At 45.4% G+C, this 21,041-nt stretch overlaps 1 protein-coding gene across 6 annotated transcripts in view; it reads right to left on the reverse strand.

Moving 5' to 3' along the window:
- Positions 1-147: 147 nt before the first annotated feature.
- sulf2b (sulfatase 2b) overlaps positions 148-21,041 on the reverse strand; it is a 111,673-nt gene continuing 90,779 nt past the window's right edge. For 3 of the 6 annotated variants that reach the window (XM_085444967.1, XM_085444968.1, XM_085444969.1), the window contains 11 exons: positions 13,908-14,148; positions 12,080-12,272; positions 11,901-11,997; positions 9,863-9,957; positions 9,724-9,783; positions 9,446-9,615; positions 9,029-9,171; positions 7,604-7,727; positions 6,160-6,196; positions 5,943-5,999; positions 148-4,873 (listed from right to left, as the gene is read on the reverse strand). In XM_085444967.1, the coding sequence (XP_085301093.1) occupies positions 4,843-4,873; positions 5,943-5,999; positions 6,160-6,196; positions 7,604-7,727; positions 9,029-9,171; positions 9,446-9,615; positions 9,724-9,783; positions 9,863-9,957; positions 11,901-11,997; positions 12,080-12,272; positions 13,908-14,148 (1,248 nt within the window). In that variant the 3' untranslated portion in view covers positions 148-4,842. The remainder of the gene's footprint in view (positions 4,874-5,942; positions 6,000-6,159; positions 6,197-7,603; positions 7,728-9,028; positions 9,172-9,445; positions 9,616-9,723; positions 9,784-9,862; positions 9,958-11,900; positions 11,998-12,079; positions 12,273-13,907; positions 14,149-21,041) is intronic. The other 3 variants (XM_085444970.1, XM_085444972.1, XM_085444971.1) reach the window with 3 other exon arrangements.

Here is a 21,041-nt window from a genome sequence, read left to right on the forward strand (position 1 = left end):
CAGTTTTCTGTTTATTCAGCTGTGTGAAAACTATGTTCAATCTCAGCCAAATATTTAGAAGTTATCTAAGTCACTTATATATCATGTTCAGTTCAGTAGCCAAATTCTGGGATAGGTTGCAGACAAAAACACTTTGGACAGAAAAGGCACAGTTTGGCATTCAACACTTTATTCACAAACTAAAACCAATCACTGTATCCACAGGTCAGTGGGTGACTGTACAGGTGTGTTAGATCAGTATTAACTGGCTGCACATGGCAGCTTTACATCATGCCTCACCACGAACCCTCCATTGGTTCATTCGTCCCCTGCATCCTCCAATCAAAGTGCTCTGCAGTTTGTCCTTCAGTGTGTGTGTGCGTGTGTGTGTGTGCGTGTGGATAAAGTGAAGGTGTGTATGTGCGCGTCCGTCCAGGCTCAGCTGGACCACATCGGTCCGGTTCTCGTGTGCGTCTTCAGAAGACACGCCTACACATTTACAAATACATTCAAACACAACCAGAAGGTTTTTCCTAGATATCTGTTAGACAGCAAATAGCACCGCAGAGCAAAATACACTTTGGGGTTAAAGAAAGAAAGAAAAAACGTCTACAGACAGCAGAGTGACAGCTGCATTCACACAGGAAGGAAGAAAATCACCTCCAGAACTCATCATCATGGCAACTCTGATATGACATTAACGTGATGTAATGTGTTGATTTTTTTCTAAAAGCCCAGATTAGCCAATGAACAGTGGTCTCACTGTGGTGTTGTGATATCATGTTAGGTCACTGTGTGCTCTCCCTCTTGACCCTTGAGCTGTTCGGTACTCCATATACAGTAAATCCAAACTTTTTAAAAAATGATATTACACAGACTGTTATAACGTATGACTGCTAACTTCAGGGAATAATAGGTCACGAATAATTTGGATCACCGAGTTCACCGACATCTGTTCTGCTAATTTCCAGCTCCACATTTTCAGCCCTGGACTCTCTGGAGCAGCTTTTCCTGAGTCCAAGTTCAAAATAATCCTTCTTTATGTCAAACGGGGCCGTGGTGCTCGGTTCACTGCCTGTTTTAGCTCCTACAATCCAGATTTCTGCTGTTTCTGCTGCAGGTGGGTGAGGCTGTGCCTGCGATGACAATGTTAGGGATATTTCCTCTCTATGACATCACACAGACCCAAGCACTGAAAAAATGGGCTGAAACTGACTGTTGAGAGTCTGAAGCCCAGCGCTCGCGGTGATTATTTGTACACACTGACCTTTGTGTTTTGAACTTTGGCCATGTTTAATATGAACATCCAATACTGGATAGCTGATATGTTACAGAAAATACTGAAACGCAGAACAGGTCCACTGCAGTAATAAAACGAACAGCTGAACAGCATTCTGGGAAATATAAGAAACACAAGCGGGACCAGATGCAAATAAGAAAACTATCACTTCCTGTCCAGCTGTACTGACGGTGATCTTCTCTCAACACTCAGCGTTAATATTCAGACGTGGAAACTCAAAAATACATGATTTCAATGTTTTGACTTCCTGTGTGAATCCAGTCGTGCTTTTCTACAGTTACAATTTACATTTTATATGTTCCGTTGTTGATCTAGATGAAAAAAAAAACTTTAAAACTCAGCTGAGCGGACGAAACATCTGAACCAAAAGGAAGGTGTGTAGGTACAACGTGATTGGACGATGATGCGTTAAAAAAACCAAAACACCGAACCAGATCTCCGTGAACTCTCCTTTGTTTCCAGACCTGATGACGTCATCACCGTGCCCTCGCTTCATTCATTCGCTTGTTCTCTTTGACTCTGACATGTTCTTCACTTCGGGGCTGCTGCATTGCATCATGGGAACTGTAGTCAGTCACCAGGTTAGTACAACTGTAGCTCTGTCATCAATAAAGCTGTCGGTCACTACGGTAACCGACACCCAAGTTAGCGAAGGGGAAAAAAGCAACATCACATTTGCATCAGCAGTGATGTCAGAGTGGTCGGCGTGAAAGTTTGTGGCGTCCGCTTCAGTCTCCGTTTAGTAACAACAGGAAAAGGGAGAGCAGGTCCTTTAAAGTCCTCAGAGATGGTTAGAAAGACTAAATATGAACATGGAGAACAAATGAGGCCACTGGGAGGTCACCTGAGGAGGAGGAGGAGGAGGAGGAAGAGGTGGTTTCATTTCTATACTTCTGTAAAAATGGCGAGCCTCTTCACTGCGAGGTTCAACACGAATACATTTTCATCATGATCAGAATATCAGAGATTAAAATACTTTCTTATACTAAATTATGACAAAAACGTTTCAATAGAAAAATAACTTCTCATTTTTATATTTGACATTTTTTCTTGCTATCATGAGATTCCGTTTTTACAAGGAATAATGTAAACATGAGACATATATGGCAGGTTTCTTACTGCAGTGACAAAGTGTCCATTTGTGTTGAAAATAGTTTGATGACCTACATTTATAAGATCGTTATTAGAAGATGGAATCAAAGGTTGGCCAACGACGACCAAGGTCACTACAGACTAAAATGTGTCTGCAACACAAGTTCTCTAACTCTAACAGGACTTTCTGAGAGATTTGTGCTTTCGTCTTCTTTATCAGCCTGTTAATTAGCTGTAATTAGCAGGCATGCATGTCTGAGTGATGCCCCCGTGCAGTTCATTGATGAAGGTTTCTGACCACCAAAACACTGAGCCTTTAAAACCATCTTTCACGTTTAGTTTAAAACAATGATAATAATAAAATAACTGTTTGAAGGCTATTATTCCCAAACAGATGATTTAACAGCCCATGAAACCATGAAAAGCAACATCGTAAAAACCAATTCGTACTTGGATGTACTCTGTTTTCTCCTTACGATGAGATGATTTATTGTTTTAGAAGGAAGAAACTGATAAATACGTCAAAATAACATGAAAATGAAATGTTTTATTTTATAATTCTCTCTCACCCCAACCGGTGCAGCAGATGGCCCCGCCCCTCCCTGAGCCTGGTTCTGCTGGAGGTTTCTTCCTGTTAAAAGGGAGTTTTTCCTTCCCACTGTCACCAAAGTGCTCATAGGGGCTCATATGATTGTTGGGTTTGTCTCTGTATGTATTATTGTAGGTCTACCTTACAATATAAAGCGCCTTGAGGCGACTGTTGCTGTGATTTGGCGCTGTGTAAATAGAACTGAACTGAATTGAATAACACAAACCCAGCTGTCAGCATGTTAACAATGTTTCTTGTAAAACTTCACATAATCAGAGTGAAACTATGATTATATGTGTTACTATTTTTTTTTAAAATTTCAACAAGCTTTAAAATCATACTTTTACCTTTTGAATGTTTTATTTCATATCATGAAAACAGCCTAAAGTTCTTTTATACTGGTTTACACTTATTTATGGTTGCTTTTGTCATCATTAGATTTCTTCCACTGAGTTTTGAAGATGAATCAAGTGATAACAATATTTTTCTAAGAATGTGAAAATATGTCAAAACTTCTACTACCTTTAAAAAGCTGATCAATAATGACGGACTCAGGATATTGTGTCACAACAAAGTTTCACTACTTTTTAATCTCATCAGACTTTATTCTCCTGTTATTGTGATATACCAATTTTCCCCCCTAAGGAAATGTGTCAGACAATAATGTAAATTTCAAAATACTTCACATTTCCAAGAGCTTTTAGTATTCATGTCATTGTTTCTTATAAAACTCAGATATGATAAAAATGTCAGAAACAATGTGTCTCATGTAAAAAGTTTTTTACTGCAGCTGGAACATTTCCCCCCAAAGCTTCAAAAATATGTTAAAATATTTGTTCTTGTTTTAAAGAGATGTGAATTTGTTTTACTTATTTATTCATTATTGTGGAAACAAAATTCTGGTTATACTGTGACAGTTTTCATCTGCTTTCAGTATTTATGATATTTATGATTTAGGTTATTATATTATATTTTGTAAAAAACTGTAAAGCCATAAAAAATACAAATGTTCGTCCTCATAGTGGGTTCACATGTTTCCTCTTTTTAATTTATTCCATCTTTGTGGAACAAGCAAAGTTTCCTGTATCAAGGACAAACATTTCCTTATTAACATTTTCTTGTTATTAATACCAATTTACCATTTTCAACATAGTGTAATAGCAAGAAAATGTATCAAAAATAAAGTTAAGAGGTTGGTACACAACATTTATTTCATCACGGCAGAAGCTGTTTGTGTTGTTCTCTCACTGGAGACAAAAATGGGAAAATAACATCTATCTGAATTTTTCCATCTTTAACAGTGTCGCTGAAAAAAACGGAGAAAAGAAACTTTTTTATAAACAGACGCTCCAGCGTTGCTGTCTGAAAAAAACTGATTAAAATCAAAGAGTGCTTAATGAACACCTGAAGCAACATGATTTCTGTCAGAGACGAGATGAAAACAGGAGTCGATAAGAAGAGATAGAATTTCAGCAGATTGATGTTCGGTGGTGTGAAACAGCAAAACGTTTTTCCTCAAACAAGCCTGCTTTTATTTTACAATCACGGTTTCCTCGTCTACCTCTCTGTCTCCTCCTCATCCCCATCCTCCTCCTCATCCCCATCCTCCTCCTTCTTCTTGCTCCTCCACATGGTGCTCCCCTCCTTGTCAAGGGAGGAAGAGGAGGAAGCGGGAGCACCCAGTGGAGGGGTGCGTCGACTATTTTGTCCCAGTGTCTCCCTGAGCGGCAGGGTGGGAGGTCCTGGTGATGTCACATAGACTAAAGAAGCTGATTGGCTGACAGGTGAGGCGGAGCCGTGGTGGTCAATTGGTGATGATGTCTTGACGACCACGCCCTCCACCTTCGAGCTGATGTGGGTGGAGTTCAACCAATATAAAGGTTTAGCCCTTCCATCCATCCCAGATCGGACCCCTGTTTGGACACACACACACACACACACACACACACACACACACACTGTCAGACTTGAACCACAGTTGTGTGTCTGCACTGAGAGTGTGAGTTACAGTAGTTACAGCAGAGAGGCCATGCAGGCAGCAGCACAGGAGGCGGCTCAGACACAAACGCGCTTTATTAAGGTTGTTTGCCAAACAGCACGAGTCAGTAAATGAATTACACTCTCTACTTTTAGGTTTCTGCACCTTCAGGCTTTCACTTTTGATAAAACCAGAACATCTAACACATCATATGAGTTATTTCCTGCTGCTGGTAACAATTACACTCCTCAGTACTCATGTGGACGCAAACAGACATCAGTTAGCATTTCCACCGGCAGTGTTTTATTTTGAAATTCAGGTCATATTTACACTTCCTTTGGATAGAAAAACCTATTAGCATCAGTAAAGGTTGATCCATCACTCTCAGGTCTGTTTTTAGTATAACAGCTGGAAGTTATTTTGAGACCTGAAGGAGACATATGACCTTCGACCCTTCGAAGTCATCCTGTCAGCCACTTGCAGACCTCTTTCAGCAAGGCTGAAGTCCTGCAGTGACACTAAGTGCAAACATGAACTTTTGTTTCAAACTGGCTTAAATTTATTGTGAAAGATCATTGTTGTTAGCGAGAGCTGGGCTCTGGTTGAAGCTCACTCCAGTGTGAGGTTATAGCTCAGTGTGATATTTGAGCCTGTCAAAGTGGAGCTGGAAATGTCCTCCAGTGTCTGAGGAACAACATTCAGATGAAATGAGCCAAACTGTGGTGCGTGCCCACATTTCTCCACACCAGGACAGCGGTCATGTGCTTCTACTCGCCACATTTGCCTCACTGTGTACTTCAAGTGCAGGTGGACAGGCCGAGACTTCAGCTGAGCTGAGAACCGTCCAGAGGTGCACGAGGAGACCAGCTTGTTTAACTCAACTAAGGCTTTTACTGTATTTATTTATTTTTATTCACATCTCTACTGTATGTTACAGACACACAGTTAAAGGCAGTAAGCGGCATGCAGGTCAGATGAAGAGGAAAATGAGGAGGAAGACTCACAGGGTTCGAGACGATGAAGGTTTCTTGACTCTCTGCCACTTCCTCCTCTCAAACAGCCTGATGCAACAAACACACACCATGTTACACACACACACACACGCACACACTCTCTCTCTGCTTCACCACCAGCAGCCCTCAGCTCCATCAGGAAATCATGCAGCATTCAGAGCAGAAAAACATTATATACGAGCGTGTGTGTGTGTGTGTGTGTGTGTACCTGTAGTCATGAAAGCTGCCATGTGCCCGGCCTCCTGCTGAAAAGACAGTTTGATTGGTTGATGAGCAAAGGCAAGGCCACTTGTGATGAGGTATTTTGTTGTCCCTGATCATCAAGTACAGCAGCATCATGTGATCACTCAACTTGACAAGGATCATCTGAATGCACACACACACTGCAGTGTAGTGGTAAGACCACACACCTTTGGAGTGGGAGTTGCAAGTTCGATTCCCACCCAATATCCAGTAAGGGTCCTAAAACTAAGCCCTGGAATGGCGAGGCTGCGTCTGCAGCCTGTGTGCAGCTCGGACACAAAGCATTTCTCTGTATGATTGTGTATGTGACGAATAATGTTGTTTGTTGTTGACTTGTCACAATGAGAAGCTGGAATTAAGTTAAGCGTTAAGTTGCTGCTGATGCTCACCTTTTTCAGTAATGGAGTGCCACAGGGCTCTAACTTTGGCCCATTGCTATTGACTATAAATGCATCTTTCCATCTCTTCTGATACAATTTTAAAAGCTTCATCCTTTTCAGGGAGCCTATCCCAGGAGTCATGGGATAGGGATAGACTTGTCTAACATAGAGACAGACAACCATTTACACCTATGGGCAATTACCAAGTAACCTAATCCCACTAACTCCAAATTTCAGTGTGTAAGCAACTGTACATTGACAATAAAAGTTCAAATTCTAAGTCTAATTGAATGTCTTTGAACTTTTGGAGTAAGCCAGAGTGCCTGGAGAGAACATGCAAACTCCACATAGAAAGACCAAAGCCTGATGCTGGAATCGAACTCAGGACCTTCTTACTGTGAGGCAACAGTTCGAACCACCGTGCTTTTTAAAAATTTTAAAACCTGTATCTTTATTTTAAATTTCAGAAAGTTCACATCTCGCTGGAACCCTGAACAGCTTAAAACCTTTGAGGCAGTGTTGCAGCCACTGGCTCTTAATTTGAATCCAGGCTAATTTTGTGGGAAGCACAGACACGCCTCCATGAATACTGGCTGAACAGGTCTGACGTACTCTGCACCTTTTTAAAAAGAACAAAGAACCCTGAAGCTGCTTTCTCTCGCAGAAAACTTCATTGCTGAGAAGATTTCTTATGTTCTCAAAGCTGCCTTAGCAACAACATCTCTATCCCCACGACAGTGAACCAGCATTAAAGTGAATTCAGCCATCAGTATAGCAGAGCACAGGCTCTGAGGCTGCTGAGGGAACAAATGCTGTTCATTCACATCTGCAGGTGGAAATATGCAAATGCATAAAGCTGCTGTCTGAATTGCAGAAGTACAGCAGCTCCAACTTAGCGTTGGAGTTAAAGTTGACAGTCTTCATATTTTTGAGGAAGAATAGTGAAACAGTTCCAGAGTAATAAAAACTGTGCTGTTTAGCAGCAGCTATATGAATGACGTTTGTCCAAGGTGTGTGTGTTTGTCTTACCTGGTTCCACTGAGCGCGTGCGAGGATTACACTGTTTGTGTCCCTTGCACCCTCTGAGCTCCATCAGCTGCACGTGGAGCTGATTGAGAACCGTCCGATCTAAAGAGCTGACAGCATTTATCAGCTGGAAGCAGAAATGAGGAGACAAAGAGAGAGGCGGTAGTTTGTGTGGTTTGTGTTCAGGTAAATTAGATGAGGTGTATCAGCCCAACAGCCGTGGGGCCTCAGGAACTCCACATTTCTGCTGTCATGCAAGTTTCTTGGACGCATGCATTGTGAGTGTGACTGTCGGGCTGAATGTGTGTCATTTATAAATGAAAGAAATATGCAAACCTGTAGAAACATCGTGTCTCAGGGAAACACTGAAAAACTAGTTTACACATTTTTACTTCTGGGCTGGACGACTGTAATTTGTTATTATCAGGACTTCCTAAAAGCTCCCTGAAAAACCTTCAGTCTTAAATAATCAGGCCCCATCTTATCTCAATGACCTTGTAGTACCATATCACCCTATTAGAGCACTTCGCTCTCGCTCTGCAGGCCTACTTGTTGTTCCTAGAGTATTTAAAAGTAGAATGGGAGGCAGAGCCTTCAGTTTTCAGGCCCCTCTTCTGTGGAACCAGCTTCCAGTTTGGATTCAGGAGACAGACACTATCTCTACTTTCAAGATCAGGCTTCAAACTTTTTGCTAAAGCATATAGTTAGGGCTGGACCAGGTGACCCTGAATCCTCCCTTAGTTATGCTGCAATAGGTGTAGACTGCTGGGGGATTCCCATGATGCACTGGGTGCTTCTTCTTCACTCACTGTGTGTTTATTCACCTCTCTGCATTTAATCATTAGTTATTATTCATCCCTAACTTCTTCCACAGTGTGTTTTTGTCCCGTCTTTCTCTCCTGACCCCAATCTGGTTGTGGCAGATGGCCTTCCCAGGAGGTTTCCTGTTAAAGGGACGTTTTTCCTTCCCACTGTTGCCAAAGCGCTTGTTCACAGGGGGTTACTTTACAATATAAAGTGCCTTGAGGCAACCCAGGCTATGTTTTGGAGCTTTCATTTCCAGATGTCTCCTGAACGTATCACACACAGGCGGTCGCACAGTAGAGGTCGGCTGTAACACTCACTGAATGCTTTAGATGAGAAGACTGCAGCTTTCTTGAGAACAACACGATTGTGTGAGTGAAGTCATTTCTCACAGGAAACCGAAGATTAAAGATGATGATGAGATAGAACATGACCACATATTTTTCACGAGGACCAGTTTGACTTTTAGACCCCCCCTCCCTTTCACAGACCTGCTTGAGGGTTAAAGCCACAATGAGGTTAGAGTTTGGGACTTTGGGAAGCATTTATGTCATGGGAAGCATGTCAGCGAGCTAACGCAGGAAATCAACACCTTTAAGCTAAAATCAGAAAACTGCTCTGTACCTGGTACGGGTCTGTGTTGAGGTCAAAGTACTCCAGGAAGCCAGTCGCAAACTCACAGAACAGGAAGTTGTGGGACTCGTTGATGGTCCTCAGACACCAGTACGTGTTGTTGTTGGCACTGGTGCAGGCGCAGAATGAACCCACTGCAACACACACACCAACACAAACACACACATATTCATTAACAATATTTTTCTTGCTGTGCTGGTTAAACCCGAAGAACGAGGAGATTTTTAGAAAGTGTGGTTCTCGGTTTGGGACAGCACTTTGATGGCGTTATTTATAAGCACAGCACAAACACAGATCACAGCAAACTCTTTTAGTGGCTGCAACAACAACGATCGAAAGCTCAAACATCGTGATGTCGAAACGCTCAGGGTTGTGATGATCATCACAAAGTAAAGCAGTGGCTCTTACACGTCCAGAACGGCGCCGTGTGCCAGTGCTGGTTGTCATGAGTGAAGCAGGTGAGTCCTGGCATTGAACACGTGTCATTGTTTCTGATTCTCTTGATCATCTTCCTCATCTTCTTCCTCCTCTTCTGCTCCTTTAGAAGCCACGCCTTCTTGTCCCGAGCCCCGGCCTTCCTGCTCACACACACACACACACACACAGATAAAGCTTGTAGGATGTAGCTGCCCAGGGCCATTTATGTAAAAACACAGCGTGCTGGCTTATCGCCACAATGGTCTCACCTGAACGGATGCAGACTCCCTCCTCTGTACCTCAGTTTGTTCTTCAGTTTGGATTTGTACCTGAGAAACACAAACGTCACATCGCGTTTAATCACATGCATGAATCTAAAACTGTGGCGTGCACTTTTCTGCTACTTACAGATATTTACTGCAGTCACACTCCTGGGGGCGGGCCTTCTTCAGGTGACCTCTGACCTCTCTCAGGTTCTTTATCTTCGTCTGCAGAGTCTCAATCTGAGAGAATGTCACAGGTATCATTCAGAGCCACTAATAATATTCTGCAGAACCTTAAACTTACTTCACTTCTGCGGCGTCGGGTGTGAGCTGGGATTTTTAGAGCGACATCCCAAACTTTTTAAAACAAGCGTCACTGCTGTAAGTCTTTTTCACTCTCTAACTTACTGTTTTGATTGGCTGGGTGAGCACGACTGGTTGCCTAGATGCTGCAGATCTTGTTAGCTGGATGAACCAATTAGTCCTATTTCATTCATTTACAACTCCCAGGTTTACCTGACAGGTGTACCGTGTTGTGCACACCTGACAGGAGCCGGGGCTGCAGTCCAGCAGACAGCAGCATCCCAGTCTGTAGCAGGAAGTTGTAAACCAATGAGGTGGAGAGAGAGAGGAACCCGGCAGACTCAGTTATCTGTCACAGAATCATTCACCCGGAACAGCGGGCAGCTACAGTCTGCACAGACACGGAAACGCTAACCTGCCAGGAGGCAGGGCTGCTAATGTTATCCACACTCTGCACATCCCAGCACCTAGAATAGGATCAGATCAATGAACAGTGTAATCACTGGTGTAATCACTGGTGTAATCACTGGTGTAATCACTGGTGTAATCACTGCGATCACTGACTTTTAAATGTGCCCTGTGTTTAACCTTTCCCATTAAATTGTGCTTAACTCATTCACTGCCAGGGTTTTTGAGCATTTTCACTCATTTTTGAAGAGCCACAGAAAACTGTGTGTTATGATCATATAAACGCTGAACCTACCAAAATGAAGAACAGACTCTCTTCTTCCATCCAAAAAAAAAAGCTTGTTTCTACCATTTTCCATTCTTTAGTAATCAGCTGTAGAAGAGAGGTGGGTTCTACCAAAAATGCCTGTTTTGACCACAAAAAGGGAGAAAACGAGCTTTTTGTGAAAAATACATTTCAAGCAGTCTGATGTTCACTGACAAGCTGCCCGAGGTTGTATTCTAGCCCCTCCCATTGGAAACGTAATTGACGTCTATAGACGTCAATGGCAGTGAATGAGTTAATTTGGACTGTTTTCTTACTTTTATACATGACGACTAATTTGACTGATTATTCTGCTGCTTTATAAACCGACTCCACGACACTTGCCTCGCACATGCACAACCCCAGGGTTTTGTTAGGTCGGGCGTACGGTGCAAAATCTGTGCCTGATCAAACATGCAGATGGATCGTGGGGAAGCGGAGCGGCTCAAGCACTTTATGAACATCCTCCCTCCACCTTTCAGAAAAAGCTGAGTCAGGAGCTTCAAAGCTCGAGGACAGTTCAGTTTAAAGGGACAAGAGCGCACTGACTGATTCAACATCTCAGCACTACTGTGTCTGCATGTGACTGTGGGACGTTATTTCAGGTGGAAATATCACTAAATAAACCAGAGCTTCAGGGGGTAATTCACAAAAAACCTTTAAGCAGGAGACTAGGGTTTAGGTACCAGCACTACCTTTGGAGAAGGTCAAGTTTAGATTAAATTAAAGCCTTTAAAAAAGTTGTTTTAAAATCTGTTCATAGTCACTAAAGTTGTGAAGTGTTTTGGTTGTTGGCAGCTTAGTTTGTTGAACCCGGAAGTCACAAGCGAGTGATGGATCTCACCGTGAAGCAGTGATAGTGACCTGTCAATCACGAGGTAGGGCGGGCCTAAAATGTGCCTTCCTTTATGTTTTTGACTCTAACAGGTCCAAAATCTTCAGAACCAACAGGTTAGAAATGATAAGACTTAAAAAGAAAGAAAGCAAAACCATCAGCAAAGTGTTTCCTCAGGTCAGAGATCAAATACAGAAGAGAAGAGGCCGTCAGACAGAATGCTCCTTTAATGCGCTTCATGTCCACCTCACATACAGTTTGTGGTCCCAACAGTGCAGAGACGCTAACTCGTACTGCTGTGTGGCTTTTACAGAAACGTGAGAAGGACGTTACCTCGTGGTCGATATGCAGCTTGTGGTCCTTCCAGGCCTGCAGGGACTGATACACTCCCGTGTCACACTTCACTGTTGCATTAGACAGGATGGAACATCTGCAGGAAAACAGATTTAATATCAGTCGTATTTGGTTAAAGAGCATCTTATCATAACACGAAAAAAACAAGCATTACTGACCGGTGAGTGACTTTGACAGAGTTGGGTGTGACCACGGCGTTGGGATCTCCTCCCATCCCGCTAAACTCGTCCTCAGACTCGTCTCTCATTGGCTGATCCCAGCCTGCCAGGCTCTGGTTTCCAGGGTAATTGTTCGTCATGGAGAGAGAGCGGCTGTAACGGTTCCTGGAGTAATTCTTCAGGGCTTTGAACTCTGACAGACAAACACAATTAAGCTCATCACCTCAGCGAATATCACCACTGAGAAGAATAAGAAGTTTATCATCACACTGCTCTTGCCCTACACAATAAAATCCACTTCCTGCAGTCTCTAAGTACACGTTTACATGCCTCAGTGTTACAGTAATGGCTAAACTAAAGCTCATCATTGACGGAGAACCTCAAATATCTGCATCTCTACCACCATAAGGGTGATGCAGTGCTGTCCTCAGACATTAGAGGTCAGCATCACACCACAAAGTGGAAGCTGCGGCCTGAGAACAACAGCTCTGAAACAGGAGAAACCAGGTTATCTCTAAATCTAAAAACATCTTCGCTCACAGCCTCTTCACAAGAAAGAAAGGGAAATAGAAAAGTCATTAAAGGAAAGGTTGGAAGCTCTGGTGGCAAGCTGTTGGAAACTGACCTAAAAAGAAATTAACTTCTTTATTCGTTACACGGACTTAAGAGTCGATCCTGTTCCTGCTTCAATTTAAGGAATTAAGAAAGGACATTTTACCACGTGTGCTTGCATGCACATGGTAAACAAACCCAGCCTCGTGCACAACAGTCACTGCTCCGAGTGGTGCTGTGAAAAACAGCTGCAGGACTTAAATTTATGCTCTAATGTGACATCTGAACAAATCTGACAAATGGATTATTTAAACATGTGGGCCTCCAACCACAGAGTTCAAAGTAGCAATCCATCAGACACAGGATCAGCCAAACACACTGCTGAACTCAGAGATAAAGATCCAAACCATGACAGGAGTGTGCACTCCTCTACGACCGCATTGAGCCGCCTCAAACGTGTCATCCTGGCGAGATGAGTTTGTCAGAGGAGTGAAAGAGATCTAAAGCTGACACGTCTGAGGACTTTATGCACCGTCTTTCTCTCTGAGCACATACAGCAATGCTCGTATCATCTCATATGAACCGCGGCTCCTGTTTCATGACAAACTTATTACCACAAAGCAGCGACAGCTACGCTGAAAAAAAAAACGAAAGTTTCAAATCAGCAGCAATCAGCAGCTGGAAAATTAAAAACTGCAAATAAGTGTCATGCAAAAACATTTTGGTACTATTTTCCAAAAGCTCTGACATTTCTTTGGTGAGAGGTTCGTCTGTTTGTGAGTATGACCGGCACTAATGTGTCATATCTGCAGGAGTTTGTCAGACTTGGTCACAGTGATGATTCCAACGTGTCGGTATGTAGGTGCTCGTTTGAATTATTAATCGTTGGGATTAAAACATCTGCGTACACCAGTCATCCACAACAATGAAACCACTGTAAAGTCAGTAACAACAATCATCTTGTCCTGGCACTCTTTTAAACGCATCATCCAAATGTATCCAATCATCCCTTCGCATCCTGCAGACGCCGCGAGCAGCATGATGACACAAACCCCACCACTGATCGCACCTTTAACCTGTTTAGGCTTTTAAGCGATTTATGGATGAAACTTAATAAAGGAATCAGAGAATTCCAGAAAAGCTGCTAAACTGCTCACACGTGGCGCTCAACAGTTTTCCATTTTAAACCCAACACAAAATTATTTTTTCATGAGGCAAACTGCGCATGCCTAATAATCACTGCTGCCCCCTGGTGGACTGAAGCGTTAACACTCACTCTTTTTGGAGAAGAAAGGCTTCTTGTTGAACGGCTTCATCATGGAGGGTCGAAGGTTCAGAGGTCGCAGGTCACGGAAATCGCAGTCGCAGGCACCAGAATTTGGAAGGTACAGTTGAGACTTGATGCTGATTGGACGCTGACGGCCAATCACACCCCTCTGGAAGCTTGTGGCCCCTCCTTCATTCTTACATTTGAAGAGCCGTAGCTTCCCCGTGGCGTCCTCCACACACTGCCACTTCTGCACACACAAAATCGAGCGCGAGGAATTATTTTTAACAGTTCAGAGGAGCCGGTTTAGTTTTCCCAACATCAAATGTTAGTATACAAAAGCTCCATAAATAAAATATAAATAAATACTTTAACGCGAATATTGAAAGCTGGAAGTTAAAAGGGAAACGGCATCCTGATAATCATATAAGGATTATCTTCAGGCAGGATGTGATGTCACATATACAACAACTTACAAAAGATGCAACAAAAGTTCACGAAATCACAAAATTAAACAGAAAAATATTTGTTTACCTCAGAATTAATTTACAACAACACGCACGCTTAACAAAAGGCCTTGTTTGGTCCACTTGGTTCGGTGTAGCGCCGTAATCACACTGAGCATCTGACTGCTGCTGGTCTCGGATGTCAGGCTTTGATTTGTTCAGGCCGATGAAATTTTGGATTGAGGCTAAAGATCCTCACGTACATCGGGCCATGAACAGCTGATGTGAAACAGCAAAATCTCCAGACGCTTACGAGCAGCAGCTCTACTCAGAGCTCCTCAGCCAGTCTGTAGGGAGAATGTCCACAAGTCTCCAAGCAGAGGCTCGTTTCAGCTCTTTGACTCACAGCAGATAAATCAGACGCTTTGCCCGACAGCAGAGTTCCACCTTATACGCATTACTGCACAAGGCCTCGTACTCCATCCTGTCCATGTGACTGAAAAAGACCCTGAAATACTTCTGTGGTCGGGCCGTTAACTCTCAGCAGTGATGTTCTATTATTGACTATTGATCACTGATTGGCTGATTATCCTAATCTTATATTAAATAAGGTGACATGCACGTGAGTGTCACGGTCCGGGGCAGCGGCCGTGTGGAGAGTGGAAGGAGGACTTAAAGCGCAGCACTTATTCAGGTGTGAGGGTGATTTATTGATAATAACAAACATAAAGAGGAGATGGCAAAACAGAACTACGGATGAACTAAACTGGGTGAAACTACACAAAGGAGTGGCAAACCTGAACACGAAGGGAGAACAGCAGGGAGAGTACGCAGAGGATTTCACAGGGTAGATGCAGAGTACGCAGGGTAACACAGAGGATGAACACAGGTAGGAACACAGACGACGCGACGAGGAGCAGAGGAAATCACACGCTATAAATACACAAAGAGACACTGGGAAATCACACACAGATGGGGGAAACAGCTGGACCTGATTAACCTGACGAGACAGGGGAACACTAACACCAGGGACCAACAGAGGGAGCACAAACCCAGAACCCAGTGTCTAAAATCCCAACACAAACCATCCCAAAACAGCCATGAATAATAATGAAAGTAATAACAATAAGTACATAAACATAAAGTCACTGAGTCATGGTCGCAGGACCATGACAGTACCCCCCCCTCAAGGGCTGGCCCCCGACAGCCACAGAAACACACCACCAGATCCGGGCGGGCGGCAGGGGGCCCAGGACGGAGGGACCGGACCACGACCACGGACGGAGGCCCCAGAGTCCCAAAACAAAGATGAACACAAAACCCACAGGGGAGCAGAGTCCAAAGCACAGTTCAGGAGGCCGTCCACGAAGAAGGCAGCGGCGGCGCGTAAAGAGTTCAGGAGGCCGGCCGTGCGGAAGGCAACGGCGGCGCGTAAAGAGTTCAGGAGGCCGGCCGTGCGGAAGGCAACGGCGGCGCGTAAAGAGTTCAGGAGGCCGGCCGTGCGGAAGGCAACGGCGGCGCGTAAAGAGTTCAGGAGGCCGGCCGTGCGGAAGGCAGCGGCGGCCACACAGGCGATGGCGGTCCGGGGGCCGGCCGTGCGGAAGGCAACGGCGGCCACTCAGGCGACGGCGGTCCGGGGGCCGGCCGTGCGGAAGGCAACGGCGGCCAGTCAGGCGACGGCGCTCGGCCAGTAGCCTAGCCAGCGGTCCAGAAAACGGCCATTTAGCTCCAGACCCAAATGAGGCTGGGCCAGGCGAGGCTGAGGGCACGGAAGCCGGGACCGCAGCAGGCGGAGATGATGATGCAGACACAAAGGCTGGACCAGACCAGGATGCAGACACGAAGGCTGGACCAGACGAGGATGCAGACACGAAGGCTGGACCAGACGAGGATGCAGACACGGAGGCTGGACCAGGCGAGGATGGAGACACGGAGGCTGGACCAGGCGAGGATGGAGACACGGAGGCTGGACCAGACGATGCTGATGAAGCTGATGATGGACCAGACGAAGATGAAGCCGGACCAGACGAAGATGAAGCCGGACCAGGCGTGGATGAAAACGGGCCAGGCGTGGATGAAAACGGGCCAGGCGTGGATGAAAACGGGCCAGGCGAGGATGAAACCGGGCCAGGCGATGAAGAAGCTGCAGCTGAAGCTGGGCCAGGCGAAGCTGACGCTGTAGCTGAAGCTGGGCCAGGTGAGGATGAAGCTGGACCAGAATCAGGCGAGGATGAAGCCGGGCCAGGCGTGGATGAAGCTGTAGCTGAAGCTGGGCTAGGCGAAGCAGACGCTGAAGCTGAAGCTGGGCCAGGTGAGGATGAAGCTGGACCAGAACCAGGCGAGGCTGAAGCTTCAGGCTGAGGCGTGGCAGTAGCAGGTGGTAGCGCTGCAGGTGATGATACTGCAGGAGGCGGCGCTGCAGCCACAGGTGGAGAAGCAGCCACAGGTGGAGAAGCAGCCACAGGTGGCCGGACGGGATCCTCGGGCCCCCCAGCAGGCGAAGCAGGAGGCTGGACGGGCTCCTCGGGCCCCCCAGCAGGCGAAACAGGAGGCTGGACGGGCTCCTCGGGCCCCCCAGCAGGCGAAGCAGGAGGCTGGACGGGCTCCTCGGGCCCCCCAGCAGGCGAAACAGGAGGCTGGACAGGCTCCTCGGGCCCCCCAGCGAAAACAGCCGCAGAACCAGTGGGCACCGGGGCCCCCGGCACACATGAAACAAAACCAGCAGGCACGTGGGCCTCTGGCACACATGAAACAAAACCAGTAGGCACGTGGGCCTCTGGCACACATAAGGAGGGCTGCAGCTGCGCAGAGCACTGACCCTGCTCAGGCAGTGACAGCCCGGTGCAGTTCACAGCTGGCATCTTGGCCACCAGGGGTCCAGAGTAAGCTGAGGGTAGTAACCCCGCCTCTGGGGAAGCCCCGGAGTGAGTAACAGTCACTAATGTTGCCAGCTGTTGAGGAACAGGTCCGTAATGTAACAGTTCATCTCCCTGCCTAGAAACAGCGGTGGAAAAACAGTGTGAAAACTGTGATTCAGCTATTACCGGAACCGTGGGTTGTAGTGATGCTAGCGGTGATGGTGGTGGCTGAGTGGCTAACTGGAGCGGTGGCAGAACAGGCAATTGCGCCCCCAGGGAGGCTAACGGCTGAGCTACTGACTGGGGAGCTTGTGGCCGAGCACTGAACTGAGCCGGAGAATGGCGATAAAGTCCTGGCTCAGAAGGGGTGGCAGAGACACAGTCTGTTAATCTTGCAGAGGGTCTGTACACGCCCACTTGGGAAGGATCAGTCACCACGAAGGTGGGTAAGCGATCCATACAGTCTCCCATCCCGCTCTGAATAGCCCCAGAAAACAAAGTCCCGGAAACTGGGGAAACCAAAGCGTCCCGCTCACTCACCGCATCGGGCTGCTCGAAAGGGAATGCAGACGGAGGGTGAAGTCCAAGGTCTAAAAGGAGAAACTCCCGCTCCCACGGACATAGCGAGCCCAGAAGCCATGGGAGACCGGTCACCAGACGCTGTAGCCGCCTCTCTACAGCGCGCTGGGACGTGCCACCCGGGCTTTCCAGCCACAGGTCGATGAGCTCCTGTGTGGCATCGATGAGAGTCTCTCGTAGCTCCCTGGACGGATTAAGCGCTGCTGGGTCCATTTGGTGGTCGCGTCGTACTGTCACGGTCCGGGGCAGCGGCCGTGTGGAGAGTGGAAGGAGGACTCAAAGCGCAGCACTTATTCAGGTGTGAGGGTGATTTATTGATAATAACAAACATAAAGAGGAGATGGCAAAACAGAACTACGGATGAACTAAACTGGGTGAAACTACACAAAGGAGTGGCAAACCTGAACACGAAGGGAGAACAGCAGGGAGAGTACGCAGAGGATTTCACAGGGTAGATGCAGAGTACGCAGGGTAACACAGAGGATGAACACAGGTAGGAACACAGACGACGCGACGAGGAGCAGAGGAAATCACACGCTATAAATACACAAAGAGACACTGGGAAATCACACACAGATGGGGGAAACAGCTGGACCTGATTAACCTGACGAGACAGGGGAACACTAACACCAGGGACCAACAGAGGGAGCACAAACCCAGAACCCAGTGTCTAAAATCCCAAACACAAACCATCCCAAAACAGCCATGAATAATAATGAAAGTAATAACAATAAGTACATAAACATAAAGTCACTGAGTCATGGTCGCAGGACCATGACAGTGAGCTTGTTTTAAACCGCTGATTACGGTGATACTCCAGGGGTAGCAACCAGCGACACCTGAGCTTCAACACGCCAGACTTGCACTGAGTGGCGTTCGTAGGTTTGAAACATGAGTAGGTTCCTTTCACACATCATCCCAAGGTAAACGCTGATTACACAATGTTTCTAGGACAAATCACACTGGCTTCTTGACTGCGCTCTGCCACCGGCTACAAAATCCTCGAAAGCTGTTGTGGAACCAAAAAGAACAAAAGAACAATGGTTCCGTTTTCTCTGACAGCTCCTGCAGGATCCTGATAGAAGCTATGAAAAGAGTCACTTTACTAAAGGAGGTGAAGAAGAGGCAGAGTGCCTCTGAAAACGAGAGGGAACCTTGGACAGGTGTTTGCACGATGAGAGAAGAGAGCTTCAGGACTTGTGAGGGTTCGAAACATTCACGTGGATTTGCTTTGATCAGCACGAACCAAACCTGCCGGGCTTTGAGTGAAGGGGGGTGAGGTAGGAAAGGCGAGGCTGGGAAGAGGCCGTCGATTGCCTCGTAAACACGCACGATACATTCAGAGTCTTCTTTTGCTTTCAGCGGCGGCTGCATCGTGACTCTGTAGTTGTTCATTAGAAGATTAGCATGACCCGAATGAATTGCGACTGTTGCCCTGAGTCACTCACGCTTATTAAAGAGCGACAAATGCCTGAATTATTAAGTACACACACATAAATGCAGTTTTCTTGGGGCTGTTTATCACAGCAACCCAGCAGCCGGCAGACTCTGTTGCTAAGAGACTAATCAACTTGCTAAAGGGATTTTTCGACAAGTGTAATTAACCTCAAACAAGCGTGAACACAAACACACAGTGACACAGCTCTAAATGTCTGGCAGAAAAGTTTCTGTTGTGCTGTCGCATCTCGATTCTCTCCACGTCTCTTTGATGCTGCAGCATTCAGCGAGTCCATTGTGTTCTGGTCGTTCCAGTCTGCAGTTATTGTATGTGTCTGGTTTACAGAGATGACATCTGGTTTTTCATCTTTGTGACACAAGTCTACCCTGCTTCTTTCAAGTCTCTGTTTATTGGAGCGGTAGCCATCCCAGCTTTCCCATCTTTATTCCAAAAACAGCTTGTTACCGAAGACTGCACAGACCAAAGAAAAACTGCATCGGAAAGAGTGCAAACTTTATAGCCTGCATGTTCTGTCAAAGCGAAGCAGGAATAATGAGCAATAAGACTGTGATTGAAGCCACAGGATCAGGAGTGAACGACAGGATCGTAGCAGTAAAACGATGAGACTGGGAGAGGAGGAGCAGTTAGGAGCACAGAGAAATTAAACATATGGGATTCGGATTTCTGGAAGTTATGGAGTTGAGAGTAAATAGCATCTGGATGAAGTGAGTAGACGAGGATTAAACAGGGATTAAGAGTAAATCAGTTCAATTGTGAACAAAATGATGGAATCAGGAAGAAATAAGTGGATCGAGAAATGTAGCGTCCCGAGTGAGGAACGAAACGATGAAGTCACAACTCAAATAACGAGATGAAGACTAGAATAAAGTGGTAAGGTGTGCTGTAAACAAACAACAGGATCAGGGGAGACCCAGCAGAACATTATTCTGGAGTAAAATAGGAGTGTGCAGAACAAAGCAACGAGATCTTGAATAAAGCAATTTACCAAAGAGGAACATTTACTGGATTATGACTGAGGAATGGAGTGAATGTGATAATGTGATGTGAATGAAATAATAATAAAAACGAGTAGAATCAGGAATAAAGTCTCAGATTCAGAAGTTAGAAATGGGATGTGAGGATATTGGGAAAATAATAAGGTTTGAAAGAATGATTTAATTGGATTGGGAGCAGAATGGAGCACAGAATAGGATTCTGGAGTAAGGAAATGGATAAGAGTCATTTAAAAGAGTGATAATGGGACCAGGAATGGGTTACCAGAAGGAAGTTTAGAGAAAAAGCATTTTAGTGGAAGGAAAGGGAACGCTCCAAACCTGCTTCTGATCTAAAGTGTGGTGTGTGGAGCAAAGGGTTGGAATAAAGTACTACAATCAGAATTAAGTAATGGGATCAAAAGTACAGTCAAGTAAGTTCAATGGAGCCAAATTTATAGGAATACTGATAATTTTATGAGTGAATTTGATTAATTTGGTGAACGGAGTGAAATAAGGTTTCTGGAGAAAATAGAAAATTAGGAACGTATTCTGGAGTAAAGTTAAGACTGGAGGTAAGGTAATGCAATCAGGGACACGTAATGAGATCAGGAGTGAAGTCAGTGGATGCAAACTCAGAGAATTCTGAGTGGTTTCATGGACGGCTACGCAGTGAAACTCATATGACTGACTCAGGAAAAATAAGGTATTCCAGAGTAAAAGAGAGGAATACGATTATGCATTGAGGAATAAGCAGCTAGATCAAAAGTACAATAATAACATCAGGAGTGAAGTCATTGGATTCAGGAGATTATAAAAAAATCTGACTA

Source organism: Copadichromis virginalis, linkage group LG20 (genome assembly GCF_057382275.1).
Source record: "Copadichromis virginalis isolate Kocher_CV1m ecotype Utaka linkage group LG20, C_Virginalis_male_GT1.1, whole genome shotgun sequence".
Lineage (NCBI taxonomy): Eukaryota > Metazoa > Chordata > Actinopteri > Cichliformes > Cichlidae > Copadichromis > Copadichromis virginalis.